This window comes from Punctularia strigosozonata, assembly GCF_000264995.1.
Source record: "Punctularia strigosozonata HHB-11173 SS5 unplaced genomic scaffold PUNSTscaffold_1, whole genome shotgun sequence".
Taxonomy (NCBI): Eukaryota; Fungi; Basidiomycota; class Agaricomycetes; order Corticiales; family Punctulariaceae; genus Punctularia; species Punctularia strigosozonata.
This window is the reverse complement of record NW_006767433.1, coordinates 548,583-569,496: the sequence shown is the minus strand read 5'-3', so window position 1 is coordinate 569,496 and position 20,914 is coordinate 548,583. Positions and strand designations below refer to the sequence as shown.

The following is a 20,914-nucleotide window of genomic DNA, read 5'->3' as shown; positions in this document are numbered from 1 at the left end:
CTATCATCAGAGCCTTCGTTTTAGCCACATTCGCTTACTACAACGCTCTCTACTCTACTGCGCGATGCCTTTCTCTGTCTTGAAGGCCTGGCCCACCGTTGCCTCCGGTCGTAGCGTCCTTGGTTTCTTCGCCAAGGTCCTCTCGGTTTTCAATTCTGCTACCGACCTTAGCAATGATCACATCAATCTTCCCGAGTCTTTTGGCTCCATCGGGTTCGATGAACCTCACGTCGAGCTAATCTCTATCGACGACGATGCCATGGCCACCCGACCCCGCGCTCTGCCGGCCATCGCCGCTCCAGAGAGTGTCACCGCCGGATCTAGCCGTCTGCCCTATGCTTACAACGAGAAGGTTGTCGAGATTGTGAGTACTGATGAAAGCATCTTGATGACGCGCTAAATCATCTCGTGTAGCTCGCGAAGATGGCCGCCCACCACGCTTCTCTGATCCCGACCCCTAAAGAAATCGGTGTATCCGAAGGTTTCGATACTGGATTTAGTCATCTTTTCCGAAACGCGGACGCGAGCATCGACAACGAAGACCACGTCTTCAAGCCCAACTATGTCTTCGATAGCGAGTTCAATGCCCACAAGGATTCAAGCCTCGAGCTCCCTGCAGAACGCACTGCAGTCGGAGCGAAGACGTTCAAGTTCGTTGACATCGAGGCTATTTGGTATGTTCGCAATCTTCTATATGCTCTCTCGTCGCTGACGTTTATCCATCCAGTCTCCCGGCCCTGCATACCGGCGAGTCGTTGATCTCTTCTTCATCTACGTCATCTTCGGAGAGCATCATCGTGAAATCCGTCTCCACGGACACGATTCTTAGCGCCAGCGCTTCCTTCAGCGCCGCCTGCGAGGACATCACAACTATTCACAATACGCTGTTCATGCCCTCGACCTCCTTCTCTGCCGAATTCGGGCAGTGGACCGGCCCCGCGGCTAACCTTCCAGAGAACTGCTCTTTCCTCGCCCGAATCTCCACCTCTGTCTCGTTCTCTGCCGAAGTCGGACAGTGGCCTACCCCCGCTGCCGTACTTACAGAGAGCTCCTCCTCCATCGGCGACATCGTGGCGATCCATGTTTCGCTCTTCGCATCTGCATCTACGCTTGCCGCCGAGACCGGACAGTGGAGCGACCCCGCTGCCGCGCTTCCGGAGAGCTGCCCTTCCATCTCTAGGCTCCTCATGCCATTCCCAGCGTCGGCGGTCAACCCGCCCGCGCATTCCCCATCGGACCCTATACCGGGCCCAGTCGTCGCGAAGCCTGCGTCTAGCTTGCTTCCGCGTCCCCGCTTGGTCCAGCCGCGCATCTTTATCAAGCCTCAACGGCGCCACTCGGACGTCGCCGCAACACCGCTCGCGCTCACCAAGGAGGTCCTCCCTCGTCCGACTTCCCTGCATGCGGCTCGGGGGTGGAAGTTTCCCTCCCCAGCTCAGGTCCAGGCGGCGACCCCTCTCCGGATTCGTCCTGCCATCCCCCCACCGTCCCCTCTCGCGAAGGTAGTCCTGCAGCGGGACACGTTCCGCTCGCCAGCGACAGCTTCCTCCCCCCGACTCCCCGCGCGGGCGGACAAGGCACGCGCTGCCTCCACGCCCCCTCGCAAGTCACCCTGCCCACCTCGCAAAAACGCTATATACCGACGGACCTCGATTCTATCGTGTCGCTCGTCGATCGTCCCTGCCACGCCTCCGGTGCGCTCGGGCGAGACACGGCTAAAACGTGCCTTGCAGTGGCGCTAATGTGCTTCTATCGTATGCCTCAGACTTGTATCCCTATTTTTCCTTCGTATCTCTCGGGTTCGACTCAACCTCGCAGTTCATATGCATAATACTCGGTTCCATCATAACAAGGAATGTAATGTAGACAAAAAACACACGAGGAACCAAAACAACGAAAGACACACATTTATGAGTGACTGGGATTTACATTGATGTTATTCACACGTCGATGGACATCGCCAGGTTCTCGAATACTGAGTGAACGGGCGTTATGGCCATTCGGGACGAATGCCCATTGTGCATATCACGCCGCCAACTGAAGTTGCTCGAAAGACCACGTATATCCATTCCCCAGCATCGAAACCGAAGATCAGACAACGCCATTTAAGCTAACATCCGAGAATCAAAAACCGCGTACACCACGTCACATACCTACTGCCTTCTACAGACGAGCTGATCATCTATTTGAACCCACCCCATATATCTCCAAAAGCGTCGTCTTGCTTCTTCGCTGGCGCCGGGGCAGCGGGGGCGGAACCGAAGAGGTCCGCGCCACCCGAAGACGACCCTCCCCAGATATCGTTCGTGCTCGCCATGAAGTTATTCGCGGCGGGTTGCTGCGGCTGAACACCCCATACGTTCGAACCACCCAGACCGACGGTTGAGCCGACGTTAAGGGCCGCAGGGCTGGCAGCGGGAGCGGACCCCCAGAGATTGTTCGCGGCGTGGGGCTGAGACGCGGTCGTGTTCCATCCTGACGACACGCCCCACATCCCGGCACCGGACGTGCCCATCATGCTCGTTTGCGCAGGAGAAGGCTGGGCGGCTGTTGGGGTGGAGCCGAAGGCACCCCAGGGATCGGCGGCGGCAGCGACGGGCGCTGCTTGCCCGAACTGACCGAAAGCCGTTGGCTGAGCGGGTGCCGCGGCCGGAGACGAGGCGGAGAAGAGGGAGAGAATGTCGGACTTCACGTCTTTCTTCGGGCCGGCGGACGAGGCGGTGCTGGCGGTCGGGTTTGCAGGCGCATGGAAGTCGAGGGAGAACAGGTCGTTCTGCGGTTCCGGAACAGGGGCAGGAGCCTGCTGCTGTTGTGGAGCGTGAACTTTCTGTTGCGGGTTAGCTATGATGGGTGGAGTAGCGGTGCGGGTGTGCTGCATGTGTTGTTGGGAGAGAAGTTGGCGAGGCTGCGGCTGGGTCGACGTGACGGTTGTCCGGAAGGAGCTGGAGCTGGAGTGGGCGTGTGACGTGCGCGCGGGCTGAACTTGCGGGGGAGGGGATGTCGACTGGGCTGGAGGGGCTGCCTCCCCGTCTTCTAGCACGGAGGGGTCGGAGGGCGGCGGTCCATCCATGGCCCAGCGGCGTGTCTCGTATTTCGAGCGAATGAACGAATCCATCTTGCTGTGAATAATGTCACTCGGTAAGGATCACCCTGACAATGAGAGTTCACATACTGATCGGGAGGTATGTGACCGGCCTTCAGATGAGACTCCCAGTAGAGATTGGCGCGGCGGTTGCCCCACTTCTGGATGTGCTATGGTCACATGAATGAGTGAACGAAATATATCCGAATCAAACCAGTCCAAATACCTCCATCTGCTCAGGAGTCCAGGTGTCCAGGTCAACAGATTTCACTTTGCTGATGTGCGTGCCCATGGATCGATGTATGCCAGAGCATCGGATACACACGAAGCAACCTCTGAACTCAGTGTTAGCGTGTCATCTCCATCTGAGAGAGATGTCGGGGCCCACATGTTCCAGGATGCCCATCGCGGGTCTGCAAGAACCAATTCTCAATGAACGCTGGAGAAATGGCAGCAGCGGACATACCGTTCCGCTTGCAGTCGGCGCAGACCTTATTCTCCGGCCTCTTTAGCATCTCTCGCAAGATGCGAGCATGCCTTTCTGTCGTGGCTTTGTCTTGTTTGGTGGACATTTTTGTGTCCGTCGAGCGAGTCACGCAATGGGAGCGACGAAGCGGTCACGATAGAGAGTTGGCAGAGCTAACTGCTCGAGCCCACGCGCCACGCTGAAGTCGCGCGCCGCGCCACGGGCTTGGCTTGAGCTTGAGCTGTGACGTGGGTTGCATCCAGCATTTAGACCGTCCGTGTCTGATTACTTGTTCGACAACGAGGACTACGAACGCGACGATAAGGTCGACAACAACACATGGCTACGTCTGCTGCTGCGAGAGCGGAAGCCAGGAGGAAAGCCATCCTGGCCAGAGGTGGCGATCGCCTCGCTAAACTTACCACCTCCGCAAGGGGTGAAGAGGGCACACCGGATAGATTCACGCCTGAACGTAAGCTTTGATATTTTGCCTTCTAAACCGTTCAACTCCGTCCTATTGTCACGCCGATGGTCATTCACCCGGCTTGTGCATATATATATATATTGTTCGTCCGTATGTCCGTCCAGAAAGCTGACTCCATCTCGTGCAGCTCCAAATCGTTCATCCGCGTTCCTTGGGGACGATGCGCCGGACTTCAGCACGCCCCCGCGCCCCGCGTCTACCGCAAGCGCGTCACCCACCCCTCAGTCACGCAAACCTTCCATCCGCAATGGCACTCCCGCGAGCAAAAACACCGCTGCAGAGGACTCACCGTGGAGTGCAGAGCAACAGCAGCAATTCATGCGCGCGCTCATGACCTCTGGTCTCGCTGGCGGTAATGCCGACGCGGGAAGCGACCAGATACCGCGGCTTACCGGGTCCGGCATAGGAACGCCCGATTTCGGCGCCGGACTGAACGCCAATGCGAACGCAGCGGACGACCCGTTTGCGATGATGCTCTCGAGTATGCTGCAGGGCCAGGGCGGCGCTAATGGGCAGATGCCGCAAATGCCACAGATGCCGGGCATGCCCCCAATGCCCGGAATGAACATAGCGCCGCCGAAGCCGCCGACGCTGTTGCAGCGAATCTTGCCGGTGTTGCATGTGCTCAGTATATGGATCTTGCTGGGATTCTTCGTGTTGTTCAGGGAGCCCGTAGCGTTCGACGCGCAAACACATCGAGGGAGCACGACTGGATGGTTAGGACGCTGGGGGGAGTTGCTACATGCGCCGGGAAGCGTATCAGGAGTTGTTCGTGGTTCTACCGTCTTGCTTGTTCACGTTTACTGATCTGATCAATGCGGCTATAGCCTTTCTTTTGGGCCTTCATCACCCTCGAAATTACACTTTTCTCCATCCGCATTTTCACGGGGCTTTCGAACCCTTCTTTGCCCTTCATGCTGCAAATGGCCCTCCCGCATCTTCCGCCACCTGTTCCAAGCCTCATCACCCACGGGTTGAGATACATAAGGATGGGCGGCATCCTGCTGGACGATGTCGCGGCGCTGATACTCGGATTGGGGCTTCTGACCTGGGCGGGAAGCGTGCTGGGGTCGTAGCGTCAGAGTTTTGGGTGTATCTGTTGTTACATTAGACGCAAAAATATGCTAAAATGCGGTTTTCGCCATCTGCCAGTGCCTCGTTTGCATCACGGTTCGTACGAGCCCTCTATCCGAGCCTAGCGCGAAAAGCCGCTCTATTGCAGGGAGATGGCGTGCGCGTATTAGACAACGTGTACAATAATCAGCGAAAGGTCTAGAGAGCATCATGGCAGCACGACTGCCGCCCCCGTCTTCGTGAAGTCCGGTTTGTCGTAGTCGGGCTCCGGGGTCGGCTCTTGGCTAGCCTTTCCTTTCGGTTTGGCTTGCCTCTCCTTCTGCAATGATGTTTTTCGTTGACGATTCTGCCGACGGAACAACATCAGACTCGCGAGCGCGAACTTTCCAGATGAGAGATGACTTACAGTTTTCGGAGGCGCAACAGATTCGACGATTGGTAGTCCGCCAGCCTCCCGGTCAGCGCACCATCGCTCCCAGTTGGCGCCACCAGCTTTGTTCATAAGTTCTTCAAAGATCTTCGTCGAATGTTTAGAGTCCATTGAGATGGTCTCCTTGGTGCCGTTTCCTAAAGGTATTGTCATATGAGTCACTGCGCGGAGATACAACGCAGGATGTGGAAACATACGTCGCTCGATGACTAGCTCCGGACGCACGACATCTTCCAATCCCGCCTGCACCTTGTTGACGGCAATGTCCACGTTCGGGTTGGCATACCGTATTCGAGGCAGGTCCTCTTTCACAAAATGCCTGGCAAACACGATCAACGCGTTACTATCGACTGGTCATTCCGCACGCGATGCGTACTGCGCACCGTGCACCCCAGTGATTATTGCGTGCTGCGTACGTGAGCCGCAGTGAGCTCACAGCGTTCAGAGTCGGCTTCGGATCCCTCGTCAAGAACGCGAGCACCTTGCTGAGTTGAGTGGGCCCGGAGAGCCCTTTCAGTTTCCTGGGCATATTGTCGGAGAGGACAGAAACGTGTAAGCGCCCAGGAACTGCGGCAAGCGCCCCTCGCGCCTACGCTGCGTTCGTCACCGACTCCGGACTGTGCCAGTCACTTGCTTCACTATACCCCGACCTCGACCCCGCTGTCGGCCAACCCCCCACGCCGGGTGAAGGCGACCACGACCACGACGGCGACGGCCACCATGTCGACTGTAGGCGTCGTGCTGGAGGAGGGCAAGCTGCTCAGCGAGGCCCTCAGCACCGTCAAAATACAGGTCCAGCAGATGAAGCGGCATCTGGTGTGCATCGTAATGGCGACCGCTGAGACCTCGTTCTGATATGGTGTATCTCTCGTCTTGCAGGAATTGGACCAGCTGATGGACGCGCTGAAGAGTGCGAGTCTGATGCTCGCCGAACTACGTACTTCCTCCCTATCGCCGAAGCAATACTATGAGCTATGTACGTCCCGCAATGGATGCATTGCATTGATTCTCGACTGAGTTTCTACTGTGCAGATATGGCTGTATTCGACGCGCTCCGTCACCTCTCAAACTACCTGTATGAGGCTCACATGTCCTCTAAACATCACCTGGCCGACCTCTACGAACTTGTGCAATATGCTGGCAACATCATACCACGGTTATACCTTATGATCACAGTGGGCTCGGTGTATATGTCCATACCCGACGCGCCAGTCAAGGAGGTCATGAAGGATATGATGGAGATGTCGCGCGGCGTGCTACACCCGACCCGTGGGCTGTTCCTGAGACACTACCTGAGCGGGCAGACGCGAAGTAGCCTGCCCGTTGGCAACGATGATGGGTGAGATCATCCAGTGCTATCGCTGTCATCGCCGCGCATTGACGGAGCTGTCACAGCCCGGGCGGCAACCTCCAGGACTCTATCAACTTCGTGCTCACCAACTTCATCGAGATGAACAAGCTCTGGGTTCGCCTTCAGCACCAAGGTCACTCCCGCGATCGCGAGAAACGTGAAATGGAGCGGCGCGAGCTTCGAATTTTGGTCGGCACCAATCTTGTCCGCCTGTCCCAACTCGACGGCGTCGACCTCGACCTCTACGAGCGCCTCATCCTTCCCAGCATCCTCGAGCAGGTCGTCAGCTGCAAGGATGTTATCGCGCAGGAGTACCTCATGGAGGTCGTCATCCAGGTCTTCACGGACGAGTTCCACCTGCACACCCTCGGGCCATTCCTTTCCGCCACCGCACAGCTGCACCCCAAGGTCAACATCAAGCAGATTGTCATCGCGCTCATCGACCGCCTTGCATCGTATGCCGCACGCGAAGCTGAGAACGAAGACCCGGAGGAGGCAAAGCGTCAGGAGGAAGCCGCGGCTAAGCGGCTGGCCGAGAAGGTCAAACGGGCGCGCTCCCATTCGGCCACCACAAGCACGAACGGTGTGTCTGCGGAGCAAACTGTTGCAAGTGAATGGGCGAGCCCGCCCACAAGCCCGACAGTTGCTGACACGGAGAAGAGCTTTGGGGCGATGAGCGTCAATGGCGATACGTCGAGCGCGGACGTGGAGAAAGCGAGCGAGAAGACAGCCGAAAGCGAGAAGGCGCCTGTTGTCCGCAAGTTCCGAGGCATCCCGGAGAACGTTCAGCTATTTGAGGTGTTCTGGAAGCAGGTTGTGGAACTGATCAAGGTGGGTGGAACGTGTTGTTCTCAGATATGATATTGTTAAATCTGTCCACAGGCGCGGCCAGATCTCTCCATACAAGATATCACGGCGCTTCTGGTCTCGTTGACCAACCTCTCTGTGAGCTGCTATCCGGACCGGCTGGAGTATGTCGATCAGATCTTGGGTTTCGCGCACGATAAAATCAAGGAGTTCCAAGACAGGTGAGCTTGCTCACCTCTGTAAGTTAAATTGCTGCTGACAATGTTGATTAGTCCCGACCTGCATTCGGCACCTACCATTAGCAATCTCGCCGCATTGCTCGCTGCCCCCATCAATTCCTATCAATCCGTGCTGACGCTGCTCGCGCTGCCGCGTTATGCCTCCCTTTTGACGCAGCAACCATTTTCCTCGCGACGATCCGTTGCGCACGCGGTCATCTCGTCTGTTCTCAAGAACGAAACTGTTATCGAGACACCCGAGGACGTCGATGGTATCCTCGAGCTGTGTCATGTGCTCATCAAGGACCAGGCCGACGTAGCAGGAACGAGTGGAGGTCCAGGCGACAGGCGAGGACCATACTATTTGGAGAGGGAGGAGATGGCGGAGGAGCAAGGATGGGTGGCGCGGATGGTGCATCTATTCAGGTCCGATGCATTGGATGTGCAATTCGAGGTCAGCCGACCTAGTCCAGAAGCTATCTCCCCAGAAGCTAACGTGCCCCTCCAGCTTCTACAAACTGCCCGAAGACATTTCGAAACAGGGGGCGAGAGGATGCGGTTCACATATCCGGCCCTTATCACCTCTGGGATCAAGTTATGTAGACGATACAAGAAACATGGCATGCCGGTGCGTTTTTTCACGTAAAGGGATAGTCGTAGACGTTTACGTCCTGCGGTTAGGAGGAACAATGGAGACCGAAGGTGGAAATCATCCTTCGGTTCATTCGACAGCTCATATCGATCCTTGCCACGCAAGTCGAGGCTCCCTCAATCGCCCTTCGTCTGTTCCTGCTTGCAGCACAAGTTAGCGACGAGTGTGACTTTGAGGACCTCACGTACGATTTGTATGTGCAGGCGTTCACCGTCTATGAGGAGAGCATCTCGGAGAGCCGGGCCCAGCTGCAAGCAATAACGCTCATCATCGGCACGTTGCAAGGTGCACGTGTGTTCGGCGTGGACAATTACGATACCTTGATCACAAAGGCCGCGTTGCATGGTTCCAAACTTTTGAAGAAGCCTCACCAAGCGGCAGCGGTGAACCTAGCTAGCCATCTGTGGTGGCAAGACCTCGGACCGGATGAAGAGATGCCTGTGCGATTGGAAAAGCTAGCAGATGCGGAGGAAGGGGAGAGCAGTCAGAAGGCTGTGAGTGTTGGTTACAAGCAGCTCAATTAACATATACTGACCCCGTATCGCCAGTACCCTCATCAAGATAGCAAACGCGTGCTTGAATGTCTGCAGAAAGCTCTACGTATCGCAAATTCTGCCACCGAGGAGATCATCACCATCCAGCTGTATTGTGACACCCTTGACCAATATGTGTACTACTTCGATCGAGGTGCTGAGGCGGTACGTGCTTCTTATTGGTCTTCGGTAATTCATGCTGATCCTGTCACCAGGTGACGCCGAAGTTTGTGAACAGTCTGGTTGAGCTCATCACCTCGAGCATCGACAACATCTCATCGCCAGACGTGCACCCTTCGCAACGCGCGCCGCCTGGCTTACTCGAAGGTGTACAAACGCCCGAGATGATTGCTCGTCATTTTAAGAATACCCTCCTATACATCCAGACGAAGAAAGCCGCAGGCGGCGGGCGCTGGGACGAAGTGGATGTGGTAGGCGCGATGCTCAAGATGGGCATCACGCGATGAGCTCCTTCGCGGAAGCTGATTCGACTATTTTGTTTACGAAATTGTACGTGCTATCCGTATGGAATGTACATAATGGGCAGAGAGGATGACTTGGGGGTCACGAGCAGGATGTACCTACTTCGGTTTCGTCTGATCTTCGGATGGTTTTTGCACGCGCTGTCGATAAGACCGAGTAAAGAGGGCTGGGAAAAGCCGAGCTTCTCACAAGAACAAAGGGATCACCACGTGGCTATGTAAGACAGTCGGGTATGTTTTCGCGTATATGCGCCACACAACTGATCGCTGGGCCTCCCGTTCGAGCTCAGATGCTGTCCCTGTCCTGACCGAATACAAAAGTCGGATGATTCCGATCTCCACCAGGCCGTGCGGTTTTTGTTTTAGAGAACATTGCAGGATCTGTGTGCGTTCAGAAGCGGGGCCGGGACCTGGAGCTCTAATCAGCGCCTTGTTCTCGTTTCTTCCTTTACCGCGGGCTTACCCAAAGAATAGAACAATAGTGACTTTCGGACCTGAACATCGAACTCCGCAACTCCCTTTGATTATATACTGAAAATGTCTGGCGCCTTCCCTAGAGCAGCCACCTTTTGCCAACCTTGCTCACTGTTCTCACCGGATCGCCACTCCCAACTACTCCCTGGTCCGGACGCCTGGCATGAGCGCTGTTATCAAATCTCCTACCAGATATGGCCTGGGTCCTTTGGATTTCGATCGATTCCCTCCTACGCCTGACTTCGTGTTGAAACGCCATCGAGCACCACCTCGTCGTCCAACCGCTGCCGAGACTTTACGTCGCCTCCCTTTGAAGTCTCTGGTAGAGCGCCAGCGCATTAACCGCGATAAATTCAGCCAAATTGCCCGCGTTTGGTCGCAAAGCAGGGTTCATATGGCGACCGCCAAAACCGTCGCTCGTGCAAAAGGTCTTACTGTTGACACTCGCACGGGGACAGACTATAGCGTGCAGGCCGTAATTTTAGATCGCGATGAGTACTCCATGGCACCCTCGAATTCTTTCCTCGCCCGCAATCAATTACTGTATGTGAATATTGCATCGACCAGGGTTGTATGGCTAACCGCCATCTGCACAGACAACCATACGCAGAAACAATTTTCTACGCAAACCATATCACCGCCAACTTTTCGACGCGAGGTCACTGTGGAACCGGCCCAGAACAGGGCTACAATAACGCGGCTCCTACGACTCAATCGAACTTGCCCTCGCATCTTCGCTTTCCTGCACCTCAGTCAGATCTCAACACATTCCTACTTCATAAATACTGGCCAGCCGCCTTATACATGTCTTCCGTCTTCCAAAGCTGGATGAACCCGGGCTCATGGCCTCTCCCGCTGCCGTACGATACATTGTCATACTACGACCCTCCTGGAGCCAACGACTTCCGGATGTCTTCAAATCTCAGTCACTCCCAGTACCATCCAGCGCCTCAAGCGACCGTGCAACAGCATCCAACGGCGACTGATCACGAGAGTCGGCCTCGTGGATACCCCGAAGCTCATACAGCTCAGAAATGCACTGTTAAGACAGTAAGTTCCTCATATCTTTTCCGTTGCGCCCCAAGTAGCTTTACCAACATGCCTCCAGGGCGAGATCAGATACTTCACAAGCACTGGATTTCGCGAGCCCCTTTCATTTGCCTACGAACAGCGCAAGCAACCAAGATCAGACACAGACGCGGACCTGCATGAGACGGGCCGTGTCGCCGTCAAGAGGCGTCGCATGGAGGCAGATGTTGCCCATCCAGCCAGCGTCTCTACCCGGCTTGAAATGGAATACGAGAGTGCCTGGAACACGCGTCGTGCTCCGGTAAATATACCGCAGCAACGTCACGCTCGTCACGCTCACCAAGCCAATCCGACTAATCGCACCTCTTCTCCAAGGCGATTCCATCGGAGGTGATGCCTAGATATCGAGCATCGCGTGAAGCCAGCTATCATCGACAGCGGAATCACGGGCAACCGATCAATAGTAGTGGAAGCTAATCTTCCAAACGACATTCAGCATCTCGTATGAGGATCCAGCCTTTCATAGTATTCCGCATTCAGAGCGCCATTGTATCGTTACACTCAATTATATCGTGTCATTTCTAAACCGATCGTCGCAAGTCTCCACCCAGTGACTGGTAACGTACATCAATCACGAGGGACATGCATATCAGGAGACGCGTCCGAGACCCTGGCACTGGACCCCATGGTTTTGCCTCGCGTACAGCTGTGCGCAAGGGGGAAAAGATGGGGCCAGGGCACATCCAGCGTATAGCCGCATTTCAGAGATTGCGTCTGAGAGTGTCGGCAATGTTCTTCTGCAACCGAGACAGGTGAGCTGCAAGTTCTCCATCCGGCAAAGCCGAGTATTCCAGAGCTTGTGTTAGCTGGGTTTTCAACTGTGCAGAACGAAACCGGTCAGATGTTTCAGAACATATCAGACCATTCGATACTGAAGTAGATCACGATGCTCGCGAGGCGCTGACAGCATCCGAGTCGCATCTGACAAAATACCTTAAGCAGGGATTGTCTCTTCGTGAAAATCTTGGTTGTGCGGCTTTGCTCTTCCAACTGAAGTTGGCGTTTTGTGAGCTGGACAGCCACTGCACGACCTCCGTCGATGACATCGGGCGGTAGATCGGCGAGCCTGGCAAGATCAAGTCCTAATCCGAGGATCAACGTCGTCACCAACGAGGTCAGTGCGACTCACCGTAATGCTCGTAATCCCCAACTGCACCATCCAAGATCCTGTCGGAGGAATCAGAACGCAGAGGAGGGGACACCGAAATACCCACTTATATTGGTAGGTCATGCCAAAATTGACGTTGCTGCGGCGGTTTCGTTGCACCGATAGGTGAAGACTGCTAAATGTATAGTATCAAGTATAGCATACTTTATCCGGATGCTCACTTCACAACGGATGGTTGCCTTGAGAGCGTCATCGTTAGTTCGTGAAAATGCCTATTGGCGGTCTTCAGCTGAGGAGAGGGGGTCAAGGTCTTGAGCAAACCCTACGTTGCGAAGAAAGTGAAACACTAAGACGCGATTAGTCGGCATTGCAGTGGACAGGAGTCGGCGAACCTTGGTTTTGATAAGGCTTTCTGCGATGGCATGCGAAATACCCACGCCGTCCCTTGGGGACGTGCCTCTACCCAGTTCATCGATTAACACCAAGGAGTCAGCCGTTGCCAGCCCTAGAGGTCAAGGTAGTAAGGTAAGGTCAAGGTTCCAGGATACTGCAATTATGCCTCGCCGAGTATCATTGCCGAGGAGGCCATCTCATTTGCGAAGGTACTCAAGCTCTTCTCCGCGTCATCGTCATTCGATAGCCTCGTGAGAAGAGCGTCGTGAACCCTACAGATTGTAAAAGGAATCGGAGTTAGTATGACAGTATGATAAATACTGCAGGATGGAGTCGCTCACCGAAAACTAGCGTATTGGGCCGGAACAAAACTTCCTGCCATTCCCATGATGGTTAGCAGTCCTATCTGCCTCAGATAGGTGCTCTTCCCGGACATGCTGATCAGTATGTGAGCTATCCCTGCTCCAACTAGTGACATTCATAACAGCCAAAATGACTCACTTCGGCCCGTGAACCATTTGAAAGGTTGTGGCGCCGCAACAGTACACATCGTTCGGGACAAGCATTCCCGCTGCTTGTACGCCCTCCAATATCGGATGGCGGCCCGCCTTGACAGCAAGCGTACCAGTGAACTCAGGCCGAACTGGTACGGCTGTCTCAATCCTGCGTGCAGACCGTCGTTCTAAAATGCTCTCACCATAGTTTCGAACTGTAGGGCATTAACCATGAGCAATGCCGATGATCCTGCTTACTCACGAATGGACACATGTGCAAACGCAGAAAGCATGTCAATCTGAGCCATTGCCTCCGATGCCTTATATAAGGCCCCGATGTTGACAAGTATAGCAGACACGAGATCTTGTATGATTCTGCGAAACAATGTCATAACCCCGGGCAGGCAGGTTCCATGATACTTACGCGTCGCTGAGGATCAAAGTTTCGTCGAGTGCGTCTTTCATTCTTGCATTCCTCTTTTTCTGCCGTCGCATTGCAAGTGAAGGTATCACCGCTTAGCGAGCGTGAACACTCATACCAGCTCCATACTCGAGAAGAGATATCTTCCCTTCTGGACCATGACATTAACGAAGTCTTTCGGCAGCTTGTCGGTCCCTTCCAGCTCGCTTTTCTGCAGTGCAAACACAAATCCAGACTCTTGGTATACCAGTGTCAATGCAAGACCGTGCTCTTCCGACATCAGCCTCTTCAGCTGGAAGATGTCGCCGACATTCTCTTTGTATGTTTCCCTGGCAACGTCAAGCAGTCGGTTGTGATTTGCCTGTATATGCTCCCGTGTCAACGAAAAGGTCGCTCAAGAGTCGTCATCATGACGGACCTTCACAGCATAAACGCGCGAGTTGATGGCGCCTAATCCTCCCTAGATACTTCTTCAACGGTATGCTTTCGGTCGAGAATATACTCTCACTTTCAATGGCGCAGCATCCTCGTTCAAGCTGCAACGGACCAAGTCTTCAATTTGACCCAACCGCTTGTCGGATACGAACTGGCAGAGAATTGTCACTCCGTTCTGGTATCGCGGACCATTCATCCCTACCTCATAGATATCTTGAAGCAGTCGGCTTCTACTACCCGCGAGGGCCGTTTGCAGTAGAGGAAGACTTTTCACCAAGTTTCGCAGGTTCAACATTTCGGAAACTCTCGTAGATGCTACCTTCGCGGACGTTGTGAGCTCTCGGGCCTCGGAAATCGCAAGCTATGCCACGCAATGTGAGAAGATGTTGTTTGTTACATCGGGGAGAACGCACTGAAGTGATCAGTTTGTCGAAATCCATTTTATGCATGGTTTTCAGCGCATCTCGGACGGCCGTGAATTTATCCTCCGAATTTATCAGCTCTGTGATGATGTGAGCTAATTGTCGGTCTATTCTGGTACATGCTGACCTTCGACAGCATTGAGTCTAGTTTCAATTAGATCTTGTACTTTGCGGACAATCAGCGTATCCGAACTTGGTAGTGGACTGGGTTATGTACCAGTGGAAGGTGACAAAATGTTCACTCTGAGCAACCTGGCTCCCATCGCAGTGTTCGTGTGATTCAAAATGCTGTATATTTGATCATGAGACGACGAATACTACACGAGGAGATTTTCTTACCCGAATAATGAATGAGCCGATCTTTTCGATGTCATGTTGCACGCCAGCTCGAGGTTTCGCACCGTGTCCGAATCAATCATCATCGTTCCCTCAAAGGGTAAATAACTGAGCATATCCATTGTCGATGGATGGGATCAGCCATGAAGTAAGATGGCATGGACGCAACAGACCGAATGCGTAACGAAGCTGCAGCGTATCGCGTATTGAACTTGGTTTCGCAGTACTTGAACAGCGCAGATACTGCTGACAAGGCATAGTATCTGAGTGAGATTACAAAGCGTCAGCATCACATACCTGTATGCATAACAGGCTATATGCGTGATGTATATGCAGCACAAGTCGATTACTTACTTGTTTAAGATTGCCATAATGATTGCTGCCCTCTCGTCGTCGTCTACGCAGAGTTGTTTGACGAAGTCGAGACCTGAAGTGGCCACCTTAGCATTCATCGGTAGCTTTCACAGCAAGAGAATGGGCCCAATAATTCTTGGTGACTCCGTGCGACACCGGAGGGAGGAGAAAGTGCCCGCGTTCATTGGAACCTTACCTGCCGTATCGTTCCAGTACTTCCTCATCACGGGTTCTATTGGAACCGAGAACTCTTCTTCCAAAAGTCGAACAAGAATAGAGGTGACTGGGGGTTTTCTGAATCCAGATGCAAAGCTCGCATCTCCGGCGGAGAGCGATGTATCCGGAACTAGGAGAACAGACGGTGATCGTATACATAATTGGTGCAGCGTCTTGGCATATGTCTGGGTATCCGAGAACTGGAGAATAGACAAATATGAGCATCCGGTACGCATATATGCAGCTCCTCGGTAAAGGTAGAGTGTCGAAGGACGGGAAAATCATAACCTGAACGAGGATAACTTGTCCTGTATCTCTTTCCAGAGCTGCCAAACCGACTTCGCGGGCGATGCCTCGACCTTCCAGGATCGCAGCAGCCCAGGAGCCGTTGCACCGCTCAGAGGCTGATGTGGTGGGACGCCCGGTACCAGGGCGAGACTGGGCAGTTCGGGGCCTGGTACTAGGTTGTTGTGTCGCTTGGCCAGTCCAAGAACGAGACGTCGGAGTGCTTGAGTACATCTTCCGTTTCTCTACTCGACAATATACGAGCAAAGCGGAAATACAGAGTCTGCAACAGTGGACTGATAAGATGTAATGTATGTCAAACTAGAATATTTTGGTGGATTGCGTCACGTGGTGAATCTTCATCGTCACCGCCCGGCCACAGTGCTGAGTGCAGCAGCATGCGTTTACCACCTAGACTCGGGCCGATCTGATTGACCGCAAGCACAAATCCATCCTTGGTTAAACGCTCGTTCTGTCGTACTCATGTCCGATCCTACATCGCAGGTGACTGAATGAATGTTGCCCTTACTTGAAAGCGCTCTGACAATTGCACTAGTCCAATTACGCTGCGATCTTTTCCGAGCATATTGCTTTAGTCTGGGTTGTCGATTTTTCCCAGAAAATCATAAGTGGCCACGCTACGCATACACTCCGTGTCAAGGACGCTAGTGTCAAGGAGGTCGTGTAAGCATCAGCATGCACGAACACCATCGTAGCGCGAGCTGACTTCCTACCTTAGGTTCGACACCTTGGACCTGAGTGTGGAACGAGCAGAGGTTGACTCGAAACCTGCTGATCACCATCTGGACGAACCCCACAATGTCATGGGTTCCGCGTTGCATGTCTCGCTCCCGCCTGGTGTCGTCTTGACGGAAGACGGAACTGTCGAGGTCAAAATATACTATCGCACCACAAATGCGTGCCCGGCGTTACAGTGGCTGGGAAAGGAGTGAGTGATCCTTGCATCCATGAAGGACAGACAGCTCATCGTAACAGAGCCACGCAGGGCAAAGCCTTCCCTTACCTCTTTTCGCAATGCCAGCCCATCTACGCTCGATCATTGGCGCCAGTTCAAGGTTGGTTTACGCGAGTTGCAGTTCATTCACCCCGGTGATAACGCCGGATGTAGACACCCCCTCCGTCAAAATTGTCGGTGCAAAGAAAGGATCGTTCTTCAATCTGACTGAAAGCATCATAGACCTACAGTGCACGAGTCGCATCGACGCTTCCTGTGCTCATGTCCGCTCGGCGTGTTTCCCCTCCTTCAGACGGGCCTCCGCATGATGGCAAGGAGATCGGGAAGGAAACTGTGACGTATGTCTACGACCAGGCGAGTCCACTGTCGGCAGTCGAGTGGGGACTCAATTTCACCCCATGCCGCAGCCTGTTCCGATACCCTCGTACCTTCTCGCCATTGCATCGGGTAACGTACGATATCGCGCTCTCCCGAAACCGGAAAGCAAGAAATGGACCACTGGTATTTGGGCTGAACCGGAACTCATTGATGCTGCGTACTGGGAATTCAGCGAAGACACTGCGCGGTAAGATTGATTACCTCACATTTGCCAACGACCTCATAAGATGCACCCTATACCATGACATAGATATCTGGCTGCTGAGGAAGAATTGGTGTTACCGTATCGGTTCGGCGTATACGACTTACTGGTGCTGCCGCCTTCGTTCCCCTACGGAGGAATGGTGCGTGCCACCCCCTATTATCTTTGTAGTCGACTCATCCGGTCCTAGGAGAATGCCTGTTTGACTTTCCTGACACCCAGTGAGCGTCTCGCGCCTGTTTCAGGAAGAAGTAAAACTAATGAGTCACAGCACTCCTCACCGGTGATCGTACCTTGGTTGACGTCGTCGTCCATGAGGCTACTCATTCCTGGTTTGGTAACGGGGTGCGTTACGATAATACGCGAGTTTCCCGCATAATTAACGTTGGCCTAGGTGACTCATGCTCATGCAACGCATTTCTGGCTCAATGAAGGTTGGACAAACTACATTGAGCGCGTTCTTCAGGAAAAGCTCCATTCTCCCGCCCACAGGGGCTTCAGTTATATCATTGGCAACAAACAGTGCGCCCTCGTTCATCATCTTCGAAACCACTGAATCGATTGGGAAGTAGGTTGGAAGAGTCGCTGAAGGAGTACAAGGACTGCCCGAAGTATCAGAGACTTGTTATCGACTTCGAGTACGGCGAGGATCCTGACAATGCGTACTCATCCGTACCATATGAGAAGGGAGCAAATTTCATCCTTCACCTTGGTTGGGCATTTTCTTTTCCGATTGAGCTGTAGTTGCTGACAGCCGTCAATCAGAGCGTACTCTTGGCGGCCTTGATGCCTTCCTGCCCTACGTTCGGGATTATGTCAAAACTTTCCAAGGCACTTCTATTACGACTGAGCAGTGGAAGGATCATCTATATGCATACTGGGCTAAACAAGGCAAGGACAAGATCGAAGCATTGGACCAGATTGATTGGAATGTTGGTCCTTCTCCGTATCCATCGCGATCTCACCTCACCAAATATCCGGACTACAGGGATGGCTCTATGGCGAGGGCTTACAGTTGCCTGTGGAACTCACGTACGACGAGTCGTTGGCTACGCAGGCGTATGATCTTGCTGGGAAGTGGGACGCGGCACGGAACTTGAGTGTGTCGGAGCTCAAGTTCAAGGAGGAGGATCTTAGGTCCTTTGACTCAAACCAGAAAGGTATCATCATTTTGTTCTGGGCTCATACGCTCTTATCTCACTTCCGTGAATCACACAGTCGTCTTCCTTTCCCGCTTGAGAGAGTATCCTGCGCTTCCGACTTCGCACCTCGTCCACCTTGGCAAAGTGTACAAGTTCTCGACTACGGGAAATGCTGAAATCAGACTGCGGTGGTACCAGCTCGTGCTGGACGTCCCGGATGGCGCCGGTGCTCCCGAAGTTGCCAAAAAGTACGCGCCCGAGGCAGCGAAATGGGTTGTCGGTGACGACGCAACAGGCGTGGTGAAGGGCCGGATGAAGTTCTGCAGGCCTGTGATGAGGGCAGTGTACAAGGTCGATGCTGAATTGGCGAGGAACGCGTTTGTGGGGAAGAAGGACGCATTCCATCCTATTGCTAGGAGGATGATCGAGAAGGCCAGTTTGCTGCGTGGATGAAGCGTGATTGGCTAATCAAACGTGATTCTAGGACCTGGGGCTGGCATGAAACATGAGACATGGTCATGGGCGCATCTGAATTGCTCAAATAATTCGCGGACGGGCCGGGTATTGGCCGCGCTGTTGATGAGGTTCATTTCAGCAGGCCACCGTCCCCCCTCCTTGGTATGCCGTAATGTCATTGGTCTCATTTCGCTGAAATCACTGTACACAAAGATATCGAGTGTTTTTCCGCTGTTGATATCAGGATGTGAAGAGAAGAAATGTAAGCGTCAAAGGATCGAGGATACTCACCTCGCCTATGAACTCTCGTGGCATGTTTGTTAGGCGATGTGGGCGATGAATGCAGCGGACCATGTAGTCTGGCACAAGCCGGGATGTGTATATCCCACTCCAGCAAGTAATCACATCATATTAAGATCTGACAGTGACAGGCGCCGCATACATGATCAACAGCTTGCACGAGAAACACTCGTGTTGACCGCGATCAGAATGTCTGGATGAAAAAGACGTATGTATTGCTGCGCTACACGTATACACCAACGCTGCAAAAGAGAGCAACCACGCCGAAGCCACCCAGTACACTGGCAAGGGATGCGACGGCGAGCTCGCGGGCGGGGACAGTAGCTTTGGGCAGGCTGTTGGTCCCATTCGACAATCATTAGCACGAGGTAAAGGTCCAGGCGACATGTAAAGCACAGTAATATACAAATCCGGGCAGCGTGTCAGAGGATGACGAGTGCGGAGCAAGAAAGCAAATACTGACGTGGAGAAGTAGAAAGCCAGCCCGAATGTCGCTGCCAGCAGTACGAACGCGAGGTAGGGCAGCAGCTCAGTTGGCACGCTCGGGCTGAAGGGCGGCAGGCCGCGATGTAGAGCCTGTCGTTCACCGCAGTTAGTAAAGGTTGGCTGGAGGCTAACAGCCGGGACCGACCTCTACTTGGGAATGTGTGAGGGACATGGCGCTGGCAGGAGATGCGGAGCACGCGAGGCACGGCCTGGGTTGACGTAGTCGTGGGAAACCTCGGCACGATATAAGCAAGCTCGGTCGTCACGCATTTTGCCAACTCACACCCCCCACCGCACACGACAACGACCGTACACCTCTTTACGACAACAGTGCGCATTCCTAACACGCAGTCATTTGGTTATGCTCACCTACAGCTCAGATGTCTACCGGCGAGAGAATCAACAATGTCCAAGCGCAGGTGCAGTCTCACCCGACGTACCTGCAGGCCAAGGACAAGACGAACTATTACCTCGCTCAGCTCGACAAGGAGGTACAGTGGACTGACATATCGCAACATCTTATCGTGCTGATATGCGCGCTCTGCAGCTGTCTAAATACCCCGTCATGAATGCCGTTGAGCAGCGCACTCAGGTCCCCAAGACCTACATCGCTCTCGGCGCCGTCGCGCTTCTTGCGTTCTCACACACCTTCAACGCCCTCGCTGCTCCTACTTCCAACCTTGTTGGATTTGCCCTCCCTGCTTACCTTTCCGTTCGCGCTATCGAGTCCCCCGGCGCGCAGGATGACGTCCAATGGCTGACCTACTGGGTTGTCTTTGGATTCTTTAACTTCCTCGAGTCCTTCTGCCTCCGGGTCGTCCTGTACTATTTCCCATGGTACTTCGCCTTCAAGAGCCTTTTCGTCATCTGGCTCCAGCTGCCCGCCTTCCGCGTAGGTTTCCGTTGACGTCATCTCCGCGCGTACAGATACTCAACTACCTTTCTCATTTAGGGTGCCCAAACTCTGTATTTCTCTGCCTTCAAGCCTGTCCTAAGCAAGCAGCAGGTGTCTACTCGTCCTGACTCTGCCTCGACTTATCAGGCTGATACCCTCCGTGACCGCGTGGCCACAGCTAACGTCGAGTGAGCGTTCTCAGAATTGAGGTGTAGATGGAAGGAGGAGATGGAATGGGCTTCGCACTGCCTTTGTCTCCAACGCTTACGGGCACTTGAACTTCGACCTCTGTGCGGCCATATGCCAATTCGTTCTTACCCTACGACTGTATATTGATGAGTTGAGATGAGATGACGAATAGAACGCTTTATAGTTAAGCCATACTCATCCATCCGGGCGTATGAGATGGTGAGGATTCGTTCGGGGCCGTGGAAAGTGCATCCGTGCCTAGGCCGGAGCTTCAGATATCTACC

General features: G+C 53.8%; 9 protein-coding genes across 9 annotated transcripts; 5 read left to right on the top strand and 4 right to left on the bottom strand.

Moving 5' to 3' along the window:
- Positions 1–64: 64 nt before the first annotated feature.
- PUNSTDRAFT_40919 (uncharacterized protein) lies at positions 65–1,742 on the top strand (the record flags this gene model as incomplete). Its single annotated transcript, XM_007378134.1, has 3 exons — positions 65–364; positions 415–674; positions 728–1,742. 3 exons carry the CDS (start codon positions 65–67, stop codon positions 1,740–1,742), a joined length of 1,575 nt encoding a protein of 524 aa, XP_007378196.1.
- A 272-nt stretch (positions 1,743–2,014) lies between these two features.
- PUNSTDRAFT_78774 (ArfGap-domain-containing protein) lies at positions 2,015–3,698 on the bottom strand. The gene is made up of 5 exons (XM_007378133.1): positions 3,549–3,698; positions 3,471–3,495; positions 3,309–3,417; positions 3,173–3,252; positions 2,015–3,119 (listed from the first exon to the last, which is right to left on the bottom strand). The coding sequence occupies exons 1-5, from the start codon at positions 3,652–3,654 to the stop codon at positions 2,183–2,185; spliced, it is 1,257 nt and encodes a 418-aa protein (XP_007378195.1). The 5' UTR covers positions 3,655–3,698; the 3' UTR covers positions 2,015–2,182.
- Positions 3,699–4,362: 664 nt separating this feature from the next.
- Positions 4,363–5,108, top strand: PUNSTDRAFT_59660 (uncharacterized protein; the record flags this gene model as incomplete). Its single annotated transcript, XM_007378132.1, has 2 exons — positions 4,363–4,797; positions 4,860–5,108. 2 exons carry the CDS (start codon positions 4,363–4,365, stop codon positions 5,106–5,108), a joined length of 684 nt encoding a protein of 227 aa, XP_007378194.1.
- A 206-nt stretch (positions 5,109–5,314) lies between these two features.
- PUNSTDRAFT_128963 (uncharacterized protein) lies at positions 5,315–6,065 on the bottom strand (the record flags this gene model as incomplete). Its single annotated transcript, XM_007378131.1, has 4 exons — positions 5,315–5,452; positions 5,513–5,673; positions 5,734–5,855; positions 5,920–6,065. 4 exons carry the CDS (start codon positions 6,063–6,065, stop codon positions 5,315–5,317), a joined length of 567 nt encoding a protein of 188 aa, XP_007378193.1.
- A 116-nt stretch (positions 6,066–6,181) lies between these two features.
- On the top strand, positions 6,182–9,713 carry PUNSTDRAFT_78768 (vacuolar protein sorting-associated protein 35). Its single transcript, XM_007378130.1, has 10 exons — positions 6,182–6,352; positions 6,416–6,512; positions 6,569–6,875; positions 6,932–7,718; positions 7,770–7,915; positions 7,967–8,366; positions 8,421–8,540; positions 8,594–9,058; positions 9,113–9,262; positions 9,313–9,713. The coding sequence occupies exons 1-10, from the start codon at positions 6,257–6,259 to the stop codon at positions 9,562–9,564; spliced, it is 2,820 nt and encodes a 939-aa protein (XP_007378192.1). The 5' UTR covers positions 6,182–6,256; the 3' UTR covers positions 9,565–9,713.
- Positions 9,714–11,843: 2,130 nt separating this feature from the next.
- Positions 11,844–15,840, bottom strand: PUNSTDRAFT_109550 (uncharacterized protein; the record flags this gene model as incomplete). Its single annotated transcript, XM_007378129.1, has 24 exons — positions 11,844–11,960; positions 12,076–12,224; positions 12,272–12,309; positions 12,357–12,422; positions 12,472–12,522; positions 12,577–12,596; positions 12,643–12,755; positions 12,815–12,915; positions 12,985–13,080; positions 13,145–13,286; positions 13,400–13,512; positions 13,562–13,620; positions 13,677–13,919; positions 13,977–14,018; positions 14,067–14,144; positions 14,196–14,354; positions 14,407–14,495; positions 14,543–14,575; positions 14,633–14,703; positions 14,755–14,859; positions 14,925–15,014; positions 15,106–15,178; positions 15,302–15,521; positions 15,610–15,840. 24 exons carry the CDS (start codon positions 15,838–15,840, stop codon positions 11,844–11,846), a joined length of 2,499 nt encoding a protein of 832 aa, XP_007378191.1.
- Positions 15,841–16,028: 188 nt separating this feature from the next.
- PUNSTDRAFT_78766 (Metalloprotease) lies at positions 16,029–19,176 on the top strand. Its single transcript, XM_007378128.1, has 16 exons — positions 16,029–16,110; positions 16,163–16,290; positions 16,346–16,555; positions 16,603–16,682; positions 16,736–16,755; positions 16,805–16,936; positions 16,990–17,147; positions 17,211–17,304; positions 17,353–17,383; positions 17,434–17,507; positions 17,557–17,684; positions 17,735–17,874; positions 17,928–18,094; positions 18,151–18,322; positions 18,381–18,736; positions 18,789–19,176. The coding sequence occupies exons 1-16, from the start codon at positions 16,090–16,092 to the stop codon at positions 18,804–18,806; spliced, it is 1,929 nt and encodes a 642-aa protein (XP_007378190.1). The 5' UTR covers positions 16,029–16,089; the 3' UTR covers positions 18,807–19,176.
- Positions 19,177–19,283: 107 nt separating this feature from the next.
- On the bottom strand, positions 19,284–19,718 carry PUNSTDRAFT_128959 (uncharacterized protein; the record flags this gene model as incomplete). Its single annotated transcript, XM_007378127.1, has 3 exons — positions 19,284–19,395; positions 19,524–19,636; positions 19,692–19,718. 3 exons carry the CDS (start codon positions 19,716–19,718, stop codon positions 19,284–19,286), a joined length of 252 nt encoding a protein of 83 aa, XP_007378189.1.
- A 115-nt stretch (positions 19,719–19,833) lies between these two features.
- PUNSTDRAFT_94272 (uncharacterized protein) lies at positions 19,834–20,633 on the top strand (the record flags this gene model as incomplete). The annotated part of the gene is made up of 4 exons (XM_007378126.1): positions 19,834–19,876; positions 19,927–20,037; positions 20,094–20,438; positions 20,499–20,633. Exons 2-4 carry the CDS (start codon positions 19,927–19,929, stop codon positions 20,631–20,633), a joined length of 591 nt encoding a protein of 196 aa, XP_007378188.1. The 5' UTR covers positions 19,834–19,876.
- Positions 20,634–20,914: the final 281 nt, after the last annotated feature.